The sequence below is a fragment of the Sprattus sprattus genome (assembly GCF_963457725.1).
Source record: "Sprattus sprattus genome assembly, chromosome: 2".
Taxonomy (NCBI): domain Eukaryota; kingdom Metazoa; phylum Chordata; class Actinopteri; order Clupeiformes; family Clupeidae; genus Sprattus; species Sprattus sprattus.
In genome coordinates this window covers 27,763,218-27,781,484 of record NC_137921.1, presented here as the reverse complement: position 1 = coordinate 27,781,484, position 18,267 = coordinate 27,763,218, and the positions used below count along the sequence as shown (strand labels likewise).

The 18,267-nt window shown below is 42.5% G+C and overlaps 1 protein-coding gene across 1 annotated transcript in view; it reads left to right on the top strand.

The window, feature by feature from the left end:
• Positions 1-18,267, top strand: part of eps15 (epidermal growth factor receptor pathway substrate 15) — a gene marked incomplete at its 5' end in the record, with an annotated part of 57,657 nt that overhangs the window by 10,963 nt on the left and 28,427 nt on the right. The window contains 3 exons of the mRNA XM_080832479.1: positions 362-512; positions 1,581-1,666; positions 6,951-7,023. Coding sequence (XP_080688605.1) covers positions 362-512; positions 1,581-1,666; positions 6,951-7,023 — 310 coding nt within the window. The remainder of the gene's footprint in view (positions 1-361; positions 513-1,580; positions 1,667-6,950; positions 7,024-18,267) is intronic.

Below are 18,267 nucleotides of genomic sequence, written 5' to 3'. Positions count from 1 at the left end.
GGATACAATCTTTCTTGAATGCAATACGACTTTAAACAAACATGCATTTCCTACATAAGAATCCCAATAAGTTGTGTGTGTGTGTGTGTGGGGGGGGGGGGGGGGGGGGGGGGGGCACTTGCTGCATGTTGCCTATTTGTGTGATTTAGTAGGTGTGGTCTCCACAGCTTGTTCTAGCAAACATACACTACTGTGGATCAACTGAAAGAGCAAGGTCCTAGTCAGTCTAAATTCATAGGTTCAGTTCCCAATAACAAAACATGCTATTGATATATACCTTACCTATAGCAGTATCTTTTCTTAAGTGAATGATGAAAGTTCAACTGTGTGTGTGTGTGTGTGTGTGTGTGACGTGGCATAGGGAGCTATGTGATATCGGGGACATTGGCAAGCTGACCAGGGAGCAGTTTGCCCTGGCGTTGCATCTCATCAACCAGAAGCTCACCAAGGGCGTGGACCCTCCCCAGGCCCTCACTCCCGACATGATCCCCCCGGCTGACCGAGTCTCCCTGGTAACCATGTTCTCTACATCAGCACCACGATCACATGAGTTACAGTTATATTATCTCACCATGAGAGAAATCAATAACCACTTTAACATACAGAGCTGTAATATAGGAAGGACCATATTTATATGTATATTATAAGGTGTCCTGTATTAAAGATTGTTAATGCAATTCTGAATTAGTTGGCATTGTAGCTAATTTACTGAGTACAGGTATGCAATTATCTACACTGTATCCCTGTTCTAGGAATGTAATGATAAACCGCCCTGTTATAAGGGTGTAATGATGTACAGTCCTGATAAAAGGGTCTAATGATAAGAAGCTTTGGTAGTCTTTCTGAGAACATCTGTGAGACAGACCTGTTGTGTTGTTTCTTTCTGTACTAATCCTGGACTGACCTTGTCCCTGTGGTGTGGGCTTTTTGTTTTCTAGCTTGCTCCTGTCTGTCTCTCTGACCCTTTCTGTGTGCGTGCGCTGTCTCTCTTTGCGTTCTTCCTCATGACTCATGCATTGTGCACAAGGTGGGAGCACTCCCCCATCCCTGCTCACCTGCACGTCAGCGCTCATTTTATCTGTTCAAACCAGTTTGCATCCATTTTCTCTCTCCCTATCTTTCCGCATAACACTTCCTTGTCCCCTTCCACTTGTCTCTCCTCTGTTCCCTCTCTCCTGTGCATCTTTGTGTGTACTGCATGTCTCTCCTCTCTCCTGTGCACTGTGTGTGTGTACTGCATGGCCCCCGCAAGCCTGTGTGTTGGTGCATTGACATCAGTCCCTCTACGTCCTAAAGTGTGATCGATCACAATCTCATGTGTTCATAAACTTCATGAGTGTCATGCGTGAGTGTCATGCGTGCCAGTGGTGTGGATCCTTTTCCCTCAGTCCATAAAGTGTATAATTGGTTCCATTGGTGTCCTGTGAGTGTGACATGTAAGTGGTCCGCTGTTGTGTATTGTTAGAAGGGTGCATTGGATGAATGTTAAAAACTGCATTCATCTGCTCTCTACCCCCCCACCCTTGCTCCTCCTGCCCCTGCCTCGCCCCCCTGCCACGCCCCGGCCACACCTGCTCTAGAGCCTCGCAGCGGCATGCCAGGCTGCTGACTTCTCTGCCATCAAGGAGCTGGACTCCCTCAGCAACGAGATAGTCGACCTCCAGAGGTGAGCCGTGTGTGTGTGTGTGTGTGTGTGTGTGTGTGTGTGTGTGTGTGTGTGTGTGTGGTCAGATCATGCTGAACAACAGCTCTGAGGCCTTTGCCCTCGGGTCTTAACAGTCGTATGGGCTACAGGCCCCCCCCCAAAAAACAAGGACAACTATGTATGTGACTAGTTTGTGCATTATTTGTGGGGTGAACATTGACAATTTAAAATAGCTTACTTTTAAATTCAGTTCCCTTGTGCTTAATAAAGTACTTGATAGATTGTACTTCTGCGTATATGGTTGATGTGTATATTGATCTGCTTAGATATAGGATTAGGGTTTGAAAAGAGCATGAGCATTCAAAACATAATGTAGTTACATGAGAAATGCCTTTCTCTTCTAAATAACCCTACTTCCTTTACATTATTATCAGGGCTACTTTAAGGAACATTTCAGTCATCTTTAGCTTTATTGCGCAATATATATTTTGAAGCTCTCTGAATTAACTAAAATCATAAGGCCTGCTTGAACAAGGTGTTTTTATGGTCCTTGTTCTGAAGGGAGTTTCCTCCTAATTCCTTAAATCTTCATGCCTTTGCATGAAGATTTAATTGACTGCATGCTTTCTCTAGAGTCTTTTCTCTTTGCTGTCTTCTACTTACTCATTGCAGCTACTATGTCATAGCTAAATCAGGGCTAACAGACTGGTATACAATGTCTTTTGACCCTGATCTTATCCAGTGGTCCAGTCCAGTCACTCCCGCATACCTTGCTGTGCCCTCTAGGGCAGAACAGAGTCCGTGTGTGTCCGTCACAAGAGGGTGCAATCAGACCCTTTCCTATGTGGTGGTGGTTGTGTGCCAGAGGGGGCTGCTGCTAACTAGGGCTGAACAATTTGGGAAAATACTCTAATTGCGATTTTTCCCCAAAATATTGCGATTTCGATTCAATATGCGATTTTTAAAAATGTTATCCTCTTTTTTTCTCCAACAAAACGTACTGAATGATTTAAATATGACACAATATTAGATACATTTAGTGTGAAATATTCTTTCCCACATTTTACATTTGTATTTAACTGCTCATTACAGAAACAAATCGGTGGCTTTTGAAGAAGTAAGCTGGTTCTGTTATCCTTAATCCAAGGTTCGGTTGCAGAGAGTCAGGAAACTCGGGAAAGATGTATAGCTTATAATACTTTATTCCAACGCATCACACAATCAACTCGTAAGTCGCGGTAAACGATAGAATTCTTTCAATGACATTACGGAGGGTTGTGGCCCTTATAGTACATAATTAACATGCAAACAATAAAGGTGTGTCCATAAATGAAAGTAGGAAGTTACCTTATTTGGTCTTACCCAATTAAGTCTAAGTTAATTAAATGTCTGTCTGGGGTCCTGGCAACCATTGATCTCCTGCTGTCTTTCCTTCCTGACCCTGGACAATAGCTATTTGATGTCTCAGGGTCCAAATGGTTGGGGAACAGGCCTGATGCCCGTCTGTGAGGCCTTAGATGCATATTGACAGAATGGACCTTGCTGTGATTGCATATGACTAAAACCATGTATTTAAACTAAATCTAACACTTTGCCACTGTGCATTTAAGTTATTTAAACAAAGTCAAGTATAAACACAAGGCATGCACTTTTTAAATCGGACTTATGCAGTAATTGTACTTCAGGGTTAGGGTTAGGATAAGCAGTTTTACCTTAAAATAACAGCTTTGAAATTGGGGCGCTACAATGACTTTTAATATGGAGTGTCGCCTCTGTGCCATTGCCATACCAGGGTCCCTAGGCAAATGACTGCATTATGTAGGTGTGCCTGAAGCCGCCTGGTTTTTACTGTCTGCCAAACTAGTAAGTAGCTTATTTGCCATCTTGTGTTGCACTTGCTTGATGTTTGACTGTGTTAGGACAGTTGTTGACTAACTAGTTGGTCATTGTGTCAAAGTAAGCACATTTCAAGAGATTTCGCTAGTTTGAGCCACTAGCATCTCGTTAGTGATTAGCAAGTGATCCGTTATGCTGCTTTAATCACTGTGTCAAAAAAAAAGAAAACAGAAAGTTTAGAAGTTTAACATTTTTTAATCACGGTTTTTATTTAAGTTGCGGTTTGAAAATCGCGTCTCATCATATCGCGATTAAACCGCAAATGCAATTAATCGTTCAGCCCTAACTGGAACACTGTTCCCTGTAAACCAGAGCCCCAGCACCAGTGATGGCCTCTGGTGTCTGAGTTCACAGACTCTGTCTGCTGTGTCTGAATGTAGTGTGCCGGAATGTTGGACACATGCAAGCATACAGCGCACCGTAGGAGGACAGTGGATTCCTGTCACGGAGACGAGAAAGTGGTGTCGCTGTTTATGAGCAAAGAAATATGAGAAACAGACGGAAAGAGCCGAGTGGCTACTTGACTACAGTATGCTGAGCTGGAGGTGTGTGTGCCTGTGTGTGTGTCTGTGTATGAGTACATGGTTGTCTGTGTGTGTGTGTGTGTGTGTGTGTATATAAGTGTGTGTGTGGGTTTATACCTGTGTGTGTGTGTGTGTGTGTTTGTGTGTTTATACTTCTGTATTTATGACTGTGTGTGAGTGTGTGTGTGTGTGTAAGTCGTGTTTCTCTGTGTGTGTTTGAGTGTGTGCGCGTGCGTGAACATGCATGCAGTATGGTCTCCAGGGGTGATGACCACCTCAAGGCTGTCAGAAGGAAAGAAGGAAAAGGAGAGAGTGAGCGATAGAATTAGGGTCGATATACACAAAGGTTTTTTTTCATGTCTCTCGTCTTCCTGAGAAAGAGCAGACGGCCTTTTATTAACGCTCAGCTCAGCTTTGCCCTGTTTGGCATAGCTTGTCCTGCTGAGTAGGTGAAGATAGGTTTTCTCTTCACTTCCCCTTTCTGGAGAACAGAAAGACGCACAGTAGGGTGAGCGTTTAGAAACTGACTGACACACAGATAAAAGGAATATGTGAGGAAGAGGTAGAAAGAGATATAGCGAGAGAGGCAGCTTGGCTGGTAGGTTCATCCTTAACGCGGAGCGAGACTAGCTGCCAAGATGATGCATGTTGTGTGGGATTGCCTGAGGTCACCACGGCAACCAGCCCCCTCTAGTGAAAGGTAAGCAGACAACCCCTCTCCTCCACACAGCCAGAGATACATACACCGCAAGGCCACAGCGCTTCACTCTGATTGGCTGTCAGGGTCATGTCGAGATGATCCTTCTCTGGGATCGTTGCCAAGGCTGCCTCGCAGAAGAAAATCCATCTTTCCGTCCTTGTTCATTCCACTTCTATTCTTATTTATCCAACACACTCCGGCAGTGCTCTCCACTGCCTCCAAATCCCTGGAGAGCACTTCTGACTTCTCTCTCTCTCTCTCTCTCTCTCTCTCTCTCTCTCTCTCAGTGGCGATCCTTGAGGTGGTCAATATGTAGTCAATAATAAGACCTCAGGATTTATGTTTGCGCTGTAGAACTGCTGCTTATTTTAGTGACTGCTATGTTGCTGTGCAGTTCTCTTGTTTTCAGGTGTTTTACTAATGGATGTTGACATTACCTAGTGCACCAGCTTTATTCTGATGAAATACTTATAACCAGCTATTGTTGTGATGTGCTTTTGCAAGATGAAACATGTAAAGGAAATGTTTCACTAAAAATACTCATGGTTCACAGCAGGAGTTAGAAACGGAACTGTACATTTCTTAGTAAGACACAAGAGCGTTGATTTATTTTTTAAGAGGTGTGAGTTGTGAGCACCCATGAGGAATGAAGATTGCATTTGAACACTTGACTGTTAAACACAGAGTGCATCTGAACCCGGTCCAAGTGAGCTTAATGCAGTCAGCCAGAATCTGAAAAGTGAGCCTCAGGCTCTTATTCATTTCAGATTCATGTTTTTGTAAGGACATAAACAATAAACCAGAGAAAAGTCTGTGTTTCTGCTGGAGCTATGCTGCTTTCTAACTGCAGTGCGATGGATCCGTTTGAATTCAATCTCTCTTTTTTCTGTTGATGTTGATGCATTGTTCTGGAGTGATTTAAAGGTCTACCAGGCAGTTCTTAGAAGTAAGTCACACTGTGCTTGCTGTAAAGATCTGCTGTCTAGTCATTCTTAAGGGAAATATGAGACCCTTGTGATACACTGCTTTCACCTGAAACTGTGTGTGGTACTAGATTTAGTCACCAATCTCAGGAAGCTCTCGGCTCCTTTTGATGATGGTTTAAGTTTCGGTTAGGCTTCAGAGCTTCCTCTCTCTGTGGTTCAAGATGAAACCTGCATGCGTGTGTCTTTAAACCAGACTAAACATGGAGCAGTCCTTGTGTATTTCCCAAAATATCCCCGCATAACATCAGACAACACTCTTTTCTCTTTTAACTGGATTACTTAGGTGCTATTAAAACATCTTGATGAAAATCCCAAGTGCCTTTGTGGTAATATGCCGCTACGCAGGTTTAATCTGGAGATGTGATGGTGAAGGATGTTGGAACAGTTTATGTGCCTGGCATGGGGTTAGAGAGCAAGGGTCATGACCTTCTGTCTCTCCCCTCTCTGTCTGCCTCTGCCTTTCTCTCTCCCTCCTTCTCTGTCCTTTTCTCTCTCTCTCTCTAAATAGAAGAGAGGGCTGGGTGAGGTAGAGGCAGATGTAGATGTGACGATGGAGCTTAGCGCTGTCACTCCAAGGCCCCCCCCTTCCCCTCTTTCTCTCTCCTTCTGTTTCTGACGAGTCCCTCCTGACAGCCGTCTGCTCTCTCTCTCTCTCTCTCTCCCTCCCCCCCTCTCTCTCGCTCTCTTTCTCCCCCTCTCTCTCGTTCCCTCTCTCTCTTTCTCCCCCTTGTGTTCTCTTAATCACACTCTCTGCCTGCCTCCCTTGCTCACCCCCCTCTCATTCTCTATCTGCCTCCCTCCATCAATCTACCTCACTGTTTTTCTCTCTCTCCTTCCCTCCCTCTCTTCTTCCGGTCTACCTCTGTTTCTCTCCCTCTCTCTCTCCCCCTCCCTCTCACTGTCTTTCTCTCCCTCTCTCTCCCCCTCCCTCTCACTGTCTTCCTCTCTGCCTCTCTCTCGTAGACCAATCAGAATCCTCCGTGAACTCTCAGCCCAGAGTGTGTGTGTGTGTGTGTGTTGTGTTTGAGTGTGCCTGTAGTACAGTATTCTTGTCTATCCGCGATGGTTGTGGAGGGAGAGAGCGGACCAGTGACCAGCGGTGGTGGCGGCAGGGATGGGGGGGATGTTGGGGGATGGCTTGGTCTCCTGCCGGTCTCCTCTGTGATTAAGTACTCATGCGTGCTGTGCTGGGCCCCCAGGGAGAAGACCTCCGTGGAGCAGGAGATCCGCGAGAAAGAGGAGAGCATCCGCCAGAGGACCAGCGAGGTGCAGGTAAGACCACACACACACACACACACACACACACACACACACACACACCCCTCAGTGGCTTTGATGCATGTGTTTGGCTCTCCCTATGTGAGCTGTGTCTGACTAAGGGACTGAGGGAGACCCAGAACTGAGGCAGCAGCTGAGACCGGAGTGGGTCGGGCTCTGGGTGACCCGGGCAAGGTCCATGTCAAATCAGAACCAGTGCAGTCACTGAGACGACGACAGGATAAGGAAAAGATTAGCCACTCGCTGACAGCTCCCTCTTTTTCCTCCTGTGTTGACTTTCAAACCTAAGGCAGTCCTGTGTTGTTATTCTGTGTGGGTGTTGCTGTGGGAGGATGTGTGTTGTGTGTATACTGGCTGTTGATGTGGAGGTGGAGGTGGGGTTGCGGCTCTGCTTCTCCTCTCTGATTGGTTCAGCTCATCAGCCTTCTGGCCTCAATATAGCCCTAAAGAGGAAAGGAGACCGTGCCTATGCTTCCGCCCACATACTGTGTGTGTGTGTGTGTCTGTCTGTCTGTCTGTCTCTGTGTGTCTGTCTCTGTGTGTCTCTCCAGAGAGAGGATCAGTGGATGATTCAGACGTTATGTGGATTTCCTTTGAAATGTCAAGGGTTCCTCAAAGGCAGCTCAATCAAAGTCCATGGCGTGCGTCTGCCCTCTCTGGAGGGGGCTCTCTGCCAGCAGTCTGCCTGCAGGCTCTCTGGGACGCTGATATAACCCTCCTCCTCCTCAGTGTGGCTCACAGGACCACAAGCTGCTGCTGATTGTGCAACTCTGTGTGTGTGTGGTATGTGTCTGTGTGTGTTATTGTGTTATTGTGTGTGTGTGTGTGTGTGTGTGTGTGTGTTATTGTTTGTGTGTGTGTGTTGGGTCCTCAGATGGATCTTCCTGTCTCCTTTTTTCCAGTGATATTGCTAGTCACCACTGCAGTCTGGAGAGCTGCGATTGGCCTGGCCTAAATTCTATGTTTGTTCCATTTCTCTCAGTGTGTACGCACGCACGCTGGAGTGGCCGTTTACACTGGCCATTAGCAGACAGGGGGCATGTCAGGACAGAGGTGGCGTGGCGTGGCGTGGCGTGGCGTGGCGTGGCGTGGCGTGGCGGTGTGGGTTTTAATGTGTTGTCTCTACTCTCTGGTCGTCTCCTGGCCTCTTGAAAGCTGGGGTGCTCATGCTGTTTCCCCTAATGATTTCCAGTGCCATGCGCTTATCAGCTGCTGTGGAGAGCACTAATTGACAGGGTGTGTGTGTGTGTGTGTGTGTGTGTGTGTGTGTGTGGCTCAGCCACCTGCTCATTATGGTGCAGTCAGTCACTTCCGTTTCAATGTCAATTTTTTTTTTCAGTTGAATTAAACTTAAGTGTGTGTGTGTGGTGCAGTGGTGGACGAAGTACACTAACTACGTTCTTAAGTGAAAGTATAGATACCTGGTGTAAAATATTACTCCAGTAAAAGTGGAAGTATGCACTTTGAATTTCCACTTAAGTAGAAGTATAAAAGTATTTGCCTTCATATATACTTAAGTATTAAAAGTAAAAGTACCTTAATGAATTATGGTTCTAATGGCCTTTTATCATTTTCACATCAAAGCTCCGGCTCAATCAACTGAAAATACTAATGCCAATCTTTAAATAGTGTCTTACATTTGTCTTAAATAGTGTATAAGCACAAAACATTGAAAGCTACAGTCGTATGCAAAAGTTTAGGCACCCCTCTAAGGCTGCATGATAATTTACTCTGTCTTCACCAAAAAAGATCACAGTGGTCAAATATTTATTTTGTAGTTATCACTGAGTGCTAGGGTGTTTTCCAGACAAAGATATTTAGTGTAGCAGTATTTATTGGTCTGAAATTAAATCAAATGTGAAAAATAGGCTGTGCAAAAGTTTGGGCACCCTCATAATTTTGTTGATTTGAATACCTGTACCTACTCAATGCTGATAAAATGCAACACAGAATTAGTCTGGTTAGCTCGTCAAGCCTTCAATTCCATAGAAAGGTGCATCCAACCATTAGAAAAGGTATTTAAGGTAGCCAATTGCAAGTTGTGCTTCTCTTTGATTCTCCTCTGAACAGTGGCAACATGGGGGCATCAAAACAGCTATCAAATGATCTGAAAACAAAGATTGTTCAGCAGTATTGTTTAGGGGAAGGCTACAAAAAGTTATCCTGGAGGTTTCAGCTGTCAGTTTCCACTGTGATGAATTTTATTATGAAGTGGAAGGCAACAGGCACAGTTCTTGCTAAGTCTAGAAGTGGCAGGCCAAGAAACATAACAAAGAGGCAAAGGCGAATAATGGTCAGAATGGTCAAGAATAACCCTCAGACCACCTCCAAAGATCTGCAAGGTCATCTTGCTGCAGATGGTGTCACTGTGCATTGCTCAACCATTCAGCGCACATTGCACAGAAAACAGCTGTATGGGAGAGTGATGCAGAAGAAGCCTTTTCCGCACACACGCCACAAACAAGCTCGCTTGAGGTTTGCCAAACTACATTTGAACAAGCCAGGCTCATTTTGGAACAAAGATAGAGATATTTGGTCACAACAAGAGGCATTATGCATGGAGGCAAATTAATACAGCATTCCTAGAAAAACACTTGCTGCCCACAGTAAAATTAGGTGGGGGGTCCATCATGCTGTGGACTGTGTGGGTAGTACAGGAACTGGAAATCTATTTAAAGTTGATGGTCGCATGGATTCAACTCAGTACCAGCAAATTCTTGACAATAATGTTCAAGAATCTGTAACCAAGCTGAAGTTACGGCGGAGTTGGGTGTTCCAGCAGGACAATAACACGGAACATTGCTCCAAATCCACTAAGCCATTTATGCAGAGGGACAACTACAATGTTCTAGATTGGCCATCCCAGTCCCCAGACTTGAATATAATTGAAAATAAATGGGATGTCTTGAAGCAGGCTGTCCACGCTAGGCACCCATCAAAACTTACAGAGCTGGAGCTGTATTGTAAGAAAGAGTGGTCCAAAATACCTTCATCCAGAATCCAAACACTCATCAGAGGCTATAAGAAGCGTCTAGAGGCTGTTGTTTTGGCAAAAGGAGGCTCCAGTAAATATTATTGTGATTTTTCTGTTGGGGTGCCCAAATTTATGCACCTGTCTAATTCTGTTATTATACATTTGGCATATTCTCTGTTTATCTAATTTACCTTATTTCACTTCTAAAATATCACTGTGTCCATGTAGTATTATATATGTGACAAAGAAGTTCCTGATCCAAACGCCCAACAATTTATAAATGAAAGTAATAAAGATTATCAGGGGTGCCTAAACTTTTGCATACGACTGTATCTATTGCCATTAGGTAAGACAAAGTGGTTATGAAATACAAGAGAACAATTATTTAATTTTACATTTATTTGTAACTTAGTTGCACATTTAATTATAAAAAAGTGGAGTTAAACATAAGCTCCTTTACTATATCACATCTGTCTGTCTGTGTTACCCTTAAACATAAACATTGAACATAAATCCTGATTTATGTTTCAAAGTATGATAAATACCATTACAGGAACTTGTTCAACAAAATCAGAGAATGTGGTGTTATACTAGTTTTGCTGAAGACTAGTGATAGCAGTGATATTCCCTACACAACCCTAGGTACAAAAACAACAACACTTGACCTAGTTATACTAGTTTGTGCTGAAAACTAGTGGTAGCAGTGATATTCCCTACACAACCCTAGGTACAAAAACAACAACACTTGACCTAGTTATACTAGTTTGTGCTGAAAACTAGTGGTAGCAGTGATATTCCACACAACCCTAGGTACAAAAACAAAACACTTGACCTCAGATCAAACGTGAAAAAAGAAAATGTCATTACAGGAACTAGTTTTTGCATAAATTGCACAAAATTAGAGCATACCAGTCTGCACCGAAGACTGTAAAGAAGTGTGTAGTGATACCTTTACCGAGGGAGTCAAGAACTGCATGATAAAAGTTTGCGACATCGTGCGCCCTGATAAAAGGCAAGCATTTTTAAATGGGAGCCTGAGCAGAAACACCGTTGATTGTGCATGTTTCTTACACATTTATGTAGCGTTACGTAGGCTTCTTGAGCATAAAACAGCCTCAAACTGCTGCAGAATTCAACGTAGCTCGCGCTCAACGAACGAACGAAACTGACCAAACCAAAAGGACTTTAGAGCAAATAGCGCTATTCCTGATTGGTGTAATTGTGAACTCACTTTGACCTTTCATTATTTGATTCACTTTGGTAAAAAGGAACGAGAGGTTTTACTAAATGTAATGGAGTAAAAAGTATGAATTTTCACTTTGAAATGTAGTGGAGTGAAAGTATAAAGTCTCACAAAATAGAAATACTTGGGTAAAGTACAGATACATAGATATGGGTACCACTTTACAATAAGACTCCATTATAATTGGTGTATAAATGGTTTATAAATATGTTATTAATTAGGTTGTTAACGCTTTGCAAGTCATTAATAAGCCCTTATAAATGAGTTATAAACACAGTTTTTATACATCGATGCGGGCTCACTATTTGGGAAGATCCCCATCTTGGCAACCCACTGTCTATCCCTTAACTTGCTCTACTAGCCCAATTGCACACTCCCTACCATTCTTGTATCTGTTACTAGAGAATAAACCCCAAACTTTACTTTTGAAGGTGTTCCTCCTATGTGGATGTGATTTGTGGATGTTGTGTCTGGATGCTACTGGATGTCCTAAAATTTCCCTCTGGATTAATAAAGTGTCCATCCATCCAAGATCAAGTTACTGCTTACTACTCATTACACAACAAATCACCCTTTATTAATCAGTTACTAACATCTAACATTTATAACTGGCAAAACTGAGCCTTATTGTAAAGTGTGAAACACATCATCATCTAGTAATCAGTTACAAACATTTATAACTGGCAAAATGGAGCCTTATTGTAATTTTTCTTTTGGGGGGGGGGGGGGGCACGTTGTAAGCCCCCCCCCCCCCCCCCCCCCCTCCTGGGGTTTAATCTCTAGTAACAGATACAAGAATGGAAGGGAGTGTGCAATTGGGCTAGTAGAGCAAGTTAAGGGATAGACAGTGGGTTGCCAAGATGGGGATCTTCCCAAATAGTGAGCCTGCATCGACGTATACAAACTGTGTTTATAACTCACTTATAAGGGCTTATTAATGACTTACAAAGGGTTTACAACCTAATTAATAACCTATTTATAAACCATTTATAATGGAGTCTTATTGTAAAGTGGTACCTAGATAGGTTACTTAAGTACAGGAACGAATTACATTTACTTCGTTACTGTCCACCACTGGTGTGGTGTGTACATTTTAAGTGTGTGAGAAAGACTTAGCCTCTACCTGTCTGTAGTTCTGGTCTGGTCTGGTTGTTTGTTATGTTGTAGTGGTTTGGGAGAACTTGAGTGTTTTGTACTTGTGCTCATGTGTTGCGTAAGAGCTCAGAGTTCCCCTTCATCAGCTCAGCTGCCACTCAGCCACTCCACTAAATGAGGGGTGGGGCAGTGCACGGCTGGGCTGTTTACTTCCGGTTTACTTCCTCTGACTACATGAAGCATATTTCCTCCTCTTGTAGCTTGATCATTCATGACTGCCACTGCTGTGGCAGGAGAGTTCCTGATTGTGGTTCTGTTACTCTCCTCTCCTACTGTAATATGCCCTTCAGGAGAGTTCCTGATTGGGTTTCTGTTAGTCTCCCACCATTATATGCCCTTCAAGAGAGTTCCTGATTGTGGTTGTGTAATGCACCTACTGTAATATGCCCTTTAGTTCCTCCTTTGGACTTAGACACAGATATAGAGCGCTCTTACACACCCTCATATTACTGTGGATTTTAATATAGAGTGCATCGATACTATATAGAGCGATCAATCTTTTCATCTTTTTATTATGTTGGTAGAGGCCCAGCTACCTGATCAATCTTTTCATCTTTTTATTATGTTGGTAGAGGCCCAGCTACCTGATCAATCTTTTCATCTTTTTATTATGTTGGTAGAGGCCCAGCTACCTGATCAATCTTTTCATCTTTTTATTATGTTGGTAGAGGCCCAGTGGCCTCCTGAGACCTACCTGGATAGTGTGATGCATCATGGTCTTAAATCAAGTGTTATTCAGTGTCATGTTATATATTGGCTTGTGTGAGTCATAGAGGTGTTGCTATTTTAGGAATACAAGAGATTGTGTGTGTGTGTGTGTGTGTGTGTGTGTGTGTGTGTAACAGCCCTGAGACGTGTGTGTGTGTGTGTGTAAAAAAGCCTTGTTCATTTATAAGCACTTTGAATTACCACTGTGTTTGAATTGTGCTTTATAAATAAACTTGACTGGCCTTGCTTTGCTTCTCCTTCTCGTCTGAGTGTAGTCTCGCCTCTACCGAAGCAGGGGGCTGATTTTTAAATGTGTGCTATTTAAAGAGCCAGCCAAACTGAAAGAGAAAGAGAGAGGGCGAGAGGGCGAGAGAGAACAATGGAGAGAGAACGATGGAGAGAGCGAAAGCTGGCTCATCTCCCCTCTATCCTGCCTGAAGAACTGGCGTGATGGAGATGGAGTCATCCTCAAGGGTCTCATCTCTCAATCAGCTCCCAATCAACCCCCTGCTTTACAACCCCACTGCCCCCCCCCCCCCATGCCTCCTCTTAGGTGTGTGTGTGTGTGTGTGTGTGTGTGTGTGTGGTCTGATCCCAGATTTGATTATGTGATTTTTAACCTCAAACAAAACTCTAGTCTAGCTTTGCCAAGTTGGAAAGCATTGCATGATCAACTTTAACCTTAGCAAGGTCACACACCAACACATTTGCGAGATGGCTGTGTGTGTGTGTGTGTGCGCTAAAAGCTGATGGAGCATAACCACTGAAGGATGTAATCACACCGTACCTTAAGGTGTTGCCACCCGCCGACTTACCAAAGCAACTAGAGTGGCTTTTCAGTGGTTCATGCCCACATTGTGTGTGTCCTTCAACGTCAAAGATGGGCTGTGTAGTGGGAAAAACTATGGGATCAGGGGAGACGGATGTCTTCACTCTCTTTGGGATCTTCAGCTCTCAGACAAGGCGTTTGAGTGGGGCCATGTGGTGTCTTCTCTGTCCTGACAGTTCAGCCCTGGCAGTGGTGTGTGTGTGTGTGTGTGTGTGTGTGTGTGTGTGTGTGTATGATGGTATGTCTGTTCTGAGTTTGTGTGTGTGTGTGTGTGTGTGTGTGTGTGTTTCCCCTGGCAGCTCCAGTGCTGGCTCGCCCCACCGCCTGTGCTCAGTAATTGGCTAAACACACACACACACACACACACCAAGGTTATAATAGTTTTACATTTTTCATTAGTTTTTATTTAGTTTTGACTTTTTGTTTTCAATTTCAGTTTAGTTTGAATTAGTTTTTAAAGCGCGTTTGCTAGTTTGAAAATACTTAGTTTGAGTTTAGTTTTTATTAGTTTTAGTTTTAGTTTTTCCAGTGGAATGCAACAGACTGGGGGGGGGGGGGGTTGCTTTCAAAACAATCTGCTCAAAATGAATTGAAGATACAAGCTATAATAAATTATAAGTAATACAAACTCAACAAAACATACCATTTAAAAAAATGTATTTAGAACAGATGGACAGCCATCCACAAACGACAACTATGAAATTTGTGTGTTTATGTCATTAACCAGATTTGTAGGATTTTTCCCCTTGATAAATACAACACATATCTTTCCATTTTCCATTGCAAGGCACTTGCTTTTATTTTCGACACATTCATAATCAAAGTAATCCCAGAATTTCTCCCGACTTTGGCCGCCATGATTCAAGACGAGGGGCGTGTACTAAAATAGATATAGGCTATGTATGAAATACATTGACCTCTATGACAGGGACGTGCGGTCAGTGGGGGCGGCGCAGGCATATATAAATATTTTTCTACTGATCTGTGCTATAAATGTAATTCCTTTATGATTCCAATCATTTCGAGCATTTTTATCATCAAAATCGCTTAATTTGCTCATGTCCTGTTCAAACATTAAGAAAACAGCGAGGCGGTGACGAGCTGTGCCTCAACTCAGATTGCGCAATCAATCACAAACTGGGTTGAGCGCATGCGTATAACCTATTTAGTCTTTACCCCACGGAGTGGAAACAGTACATCTGCCTCAATGAAATGGGCGTGCAAGAGCCCACCGGCCTTTTCTCCCGTTGCTCTTCTTCTAGCGAAAATTGAAGATTCTATAGCTAAGCTAAAACATTTCTCAAATGTTGGACTTACAATCAAAATATGAAGTGATCAATAATGGGAGACCAATGCCGGAGCTAAAAGGTAATCTTCAAACGAAACAACGGGACAGAACAAAATTCAGAACAAAATTTAAAGCCAAATTGCTTTGAACATTTTTGGAACCTCAAGAATAGATTTGGTTTTGGACGTACAGCGGAGACTAAATATTAGCCAGGGGAAGGGAAGGCTTCTCACACCTTATTCGCTAACATTACATTGATATCAGAGTAAGCCCTTGCGTTGATTTCCCATTATTTCTCTTAGGATTGTTTAATGTCTATGTGAAGCCATTTTACACAAGTGGTTGTGATCACTCTGAACCTAAGACTGCTTTGTATTGGTGAGCTGATTTTGAGGAAATAAACTTAAAAATTGCAACTATTAAAGTCGTGTTTCCTGGTTGCTATGGTTATGAAGTTGCTATGCTAGCTAATAAGCTAGCTAAAGACACTTGGCGATAATAACCTTATTATGATTTAAATGGAGGAGTTTAATTTGCATGGAATTAGCTAGTTATCTAGCTGATGTTATAGTCGCCCTCAAATGATTATGGTAAAAGGAAGAAACCCTCATGGTGCCTGTGCAACTTTGTATGAAAGAGTTCATATTCTACCTGCATATTCACACGAGTTCATCACAAGCTAGCAGCTGCCAACTGTTTGTACCTTACCTATGTTTGTGTAAAGAATGCTGATGTGGAAAACAACAGTAGTCAATGTGCAAGCTGCCAATTGAATGGTGATTATAAGAAACTATGTGTTTGTAAATCTGACTCTGAAGGACTCACCAGATACTAACCACACCGCACGTCACTGCAAAATACTATTCTCGCTTTCTACCGACTTTTGCCGCATGATAGCAGGCGAGGGGCTTGTTTAAAAGTGGTACAGCGGAAAATGGACTACTAGGCTTTGTATGAAATAAATTGACATCTATGAAATACATTGACAAAAACGAAAACTAATTTTCTCTATAATTCTATTTTATTTTAGTTAGTTTTGTAAAGACACAATACAGTTTCAGTTAGTTATCGTTTTTTTTATAAAGCCTCATTTTTATTTTTATTTCAGTTAACGACAAAAAAAAATCATTTTCTTTTTTTCGTTAGTTTTCGTTAACGATAACAACCTTGACACACACACACACACACACACAGCACCATATGGTGGCAGTGTGGGATGCCACATAGTGAGCTTTATACTAGCATACTGGAATATGGTGGCAGTGTGGGATGCCACATAGTGAGCTTTATACTAGCCCGCTGGAATATGGTGGCAGTGTGGGATGCCACATGGTGAGCTTTACAGTGCCTGACAAAAGTCTTGTCACCTATCCAAGTTGTAGGCACAACAGATGATAACTTGACTTGTAGTTGATCAATTGGAATCAGAAATGGCTCATATGAAAGGCAAAGGCCTCTAGATTATGCTTATTATACCAACATAAAGTTGTGTATCATTAATTGAGTTTTATCATGTAATAAGGACAGACAGGTCAGATTGGGTTTGGACAAAAGTCTCGTCGCATACACAAAAATATTTTTTTTAATTTTTAATTTTACTTTGATTACACAAAAATGCTACAATAACATCAGAGCATAAAGTCATGGTGCCTTGGAAAAAACAAATAATATTGTGTATGACTCCCAAGCTATGAGCTTGGAGGACTGCATCCATATGTCTCGGCAATTACTCAAATAACTAATTGATGAAGTATGGAATGGCAAAGAAAGCAGTCTTGCAGGACTGGTTTCATCTTCCAAGCCTCCTCCTTCATCCTACTTCAGACATGCTCAATAATGTTCTTGTCTGGTGATGGGCTGGCCAATCCCGGAGCACCTTGACTTTCTTTGGTTTCAGGAACTTTGATGTGGAGGCTAAAGTATGAGAAGGAGCGTCATCCTGCTGAAGAATTTACATTCTCTTGTGGTTTGGGATGTAATAGGCAGCAATAATCTCTTGATACTTCAGGCTGTTGATGTTGCCATCCACTCTGCACACCCATACTGGTTGTAACCCCAAACCATTTTTTTGCCAAAACGATAGACAGTGGAAAAGTGTCAGAAGGTTGATTTTTTTTTTCTTCTGATGAATCATCCATTAAACTGCATTACGATCGCTACGAATACTGCAGAAGACCTGTTGGAACCCGCATGGACCCAAGATTCACCCAGAAAACAGTCAAGTTTGGTGGAGGAAAAATCATGGTTTGTATGGGGGTGTGCAAAAGATCTGCAGAGAGGATGGCAACATCAGCAGTCTGAAATATCAAGGGATTCTTGATGGCGATTACATTCCAAACCACAGGAGACGGCAAATTCTTCAGCAGGATGTTGCTTCTTCTCATATTTCGGCCTCCACATCAAAGTGGATGCAGTATGGATGCAGTTCTCCAAGTTCATCTGAGTCATATATGATATTGTTTTTTTTCCCCAGGGCACCATGACTTTATGCTCTGATGCTATTGTAGCATTCTTGTGTTATCAAAGTAAAATTCAAAATTAAAAAAAATAGTTTTGTGTATGCGACAAGACTTTTGTCCAAACCCAATCTGACCTGTCTGTCCTTATTACATGATAAAACTCAATTAATGATACACAACTTTATGTTGGTATAATAAGCATAATCTAGAGGCCTTTGCCTTTCATATGAGCCATTTCTGATTCCAATTGATCAACTACAAGTCAAGTTATCATCTGTTGTGCCTACAACTTGGATAGGTGACACGACTTTTGTCAGGCACTGTATACTAGGAAGTGCTTTTTTTTTTTTTTTTTTTTACTTTTATTTTTATATGGATTTTCCAACAATGATACACAAAAAATATGCACACAAATCAAGTCAAAACACTCACACAAAAAACAAGGATCAAAATAAGACGCACACAAAAAAAACCACACAAAAAAACAAAAAACACACAAAGCTTCTAGGTACTTCCATTCAGTCACAATGCAACAATTCTGTCTTATTCAGATGTCATTACTATGAATAGTAGTGGTATCAC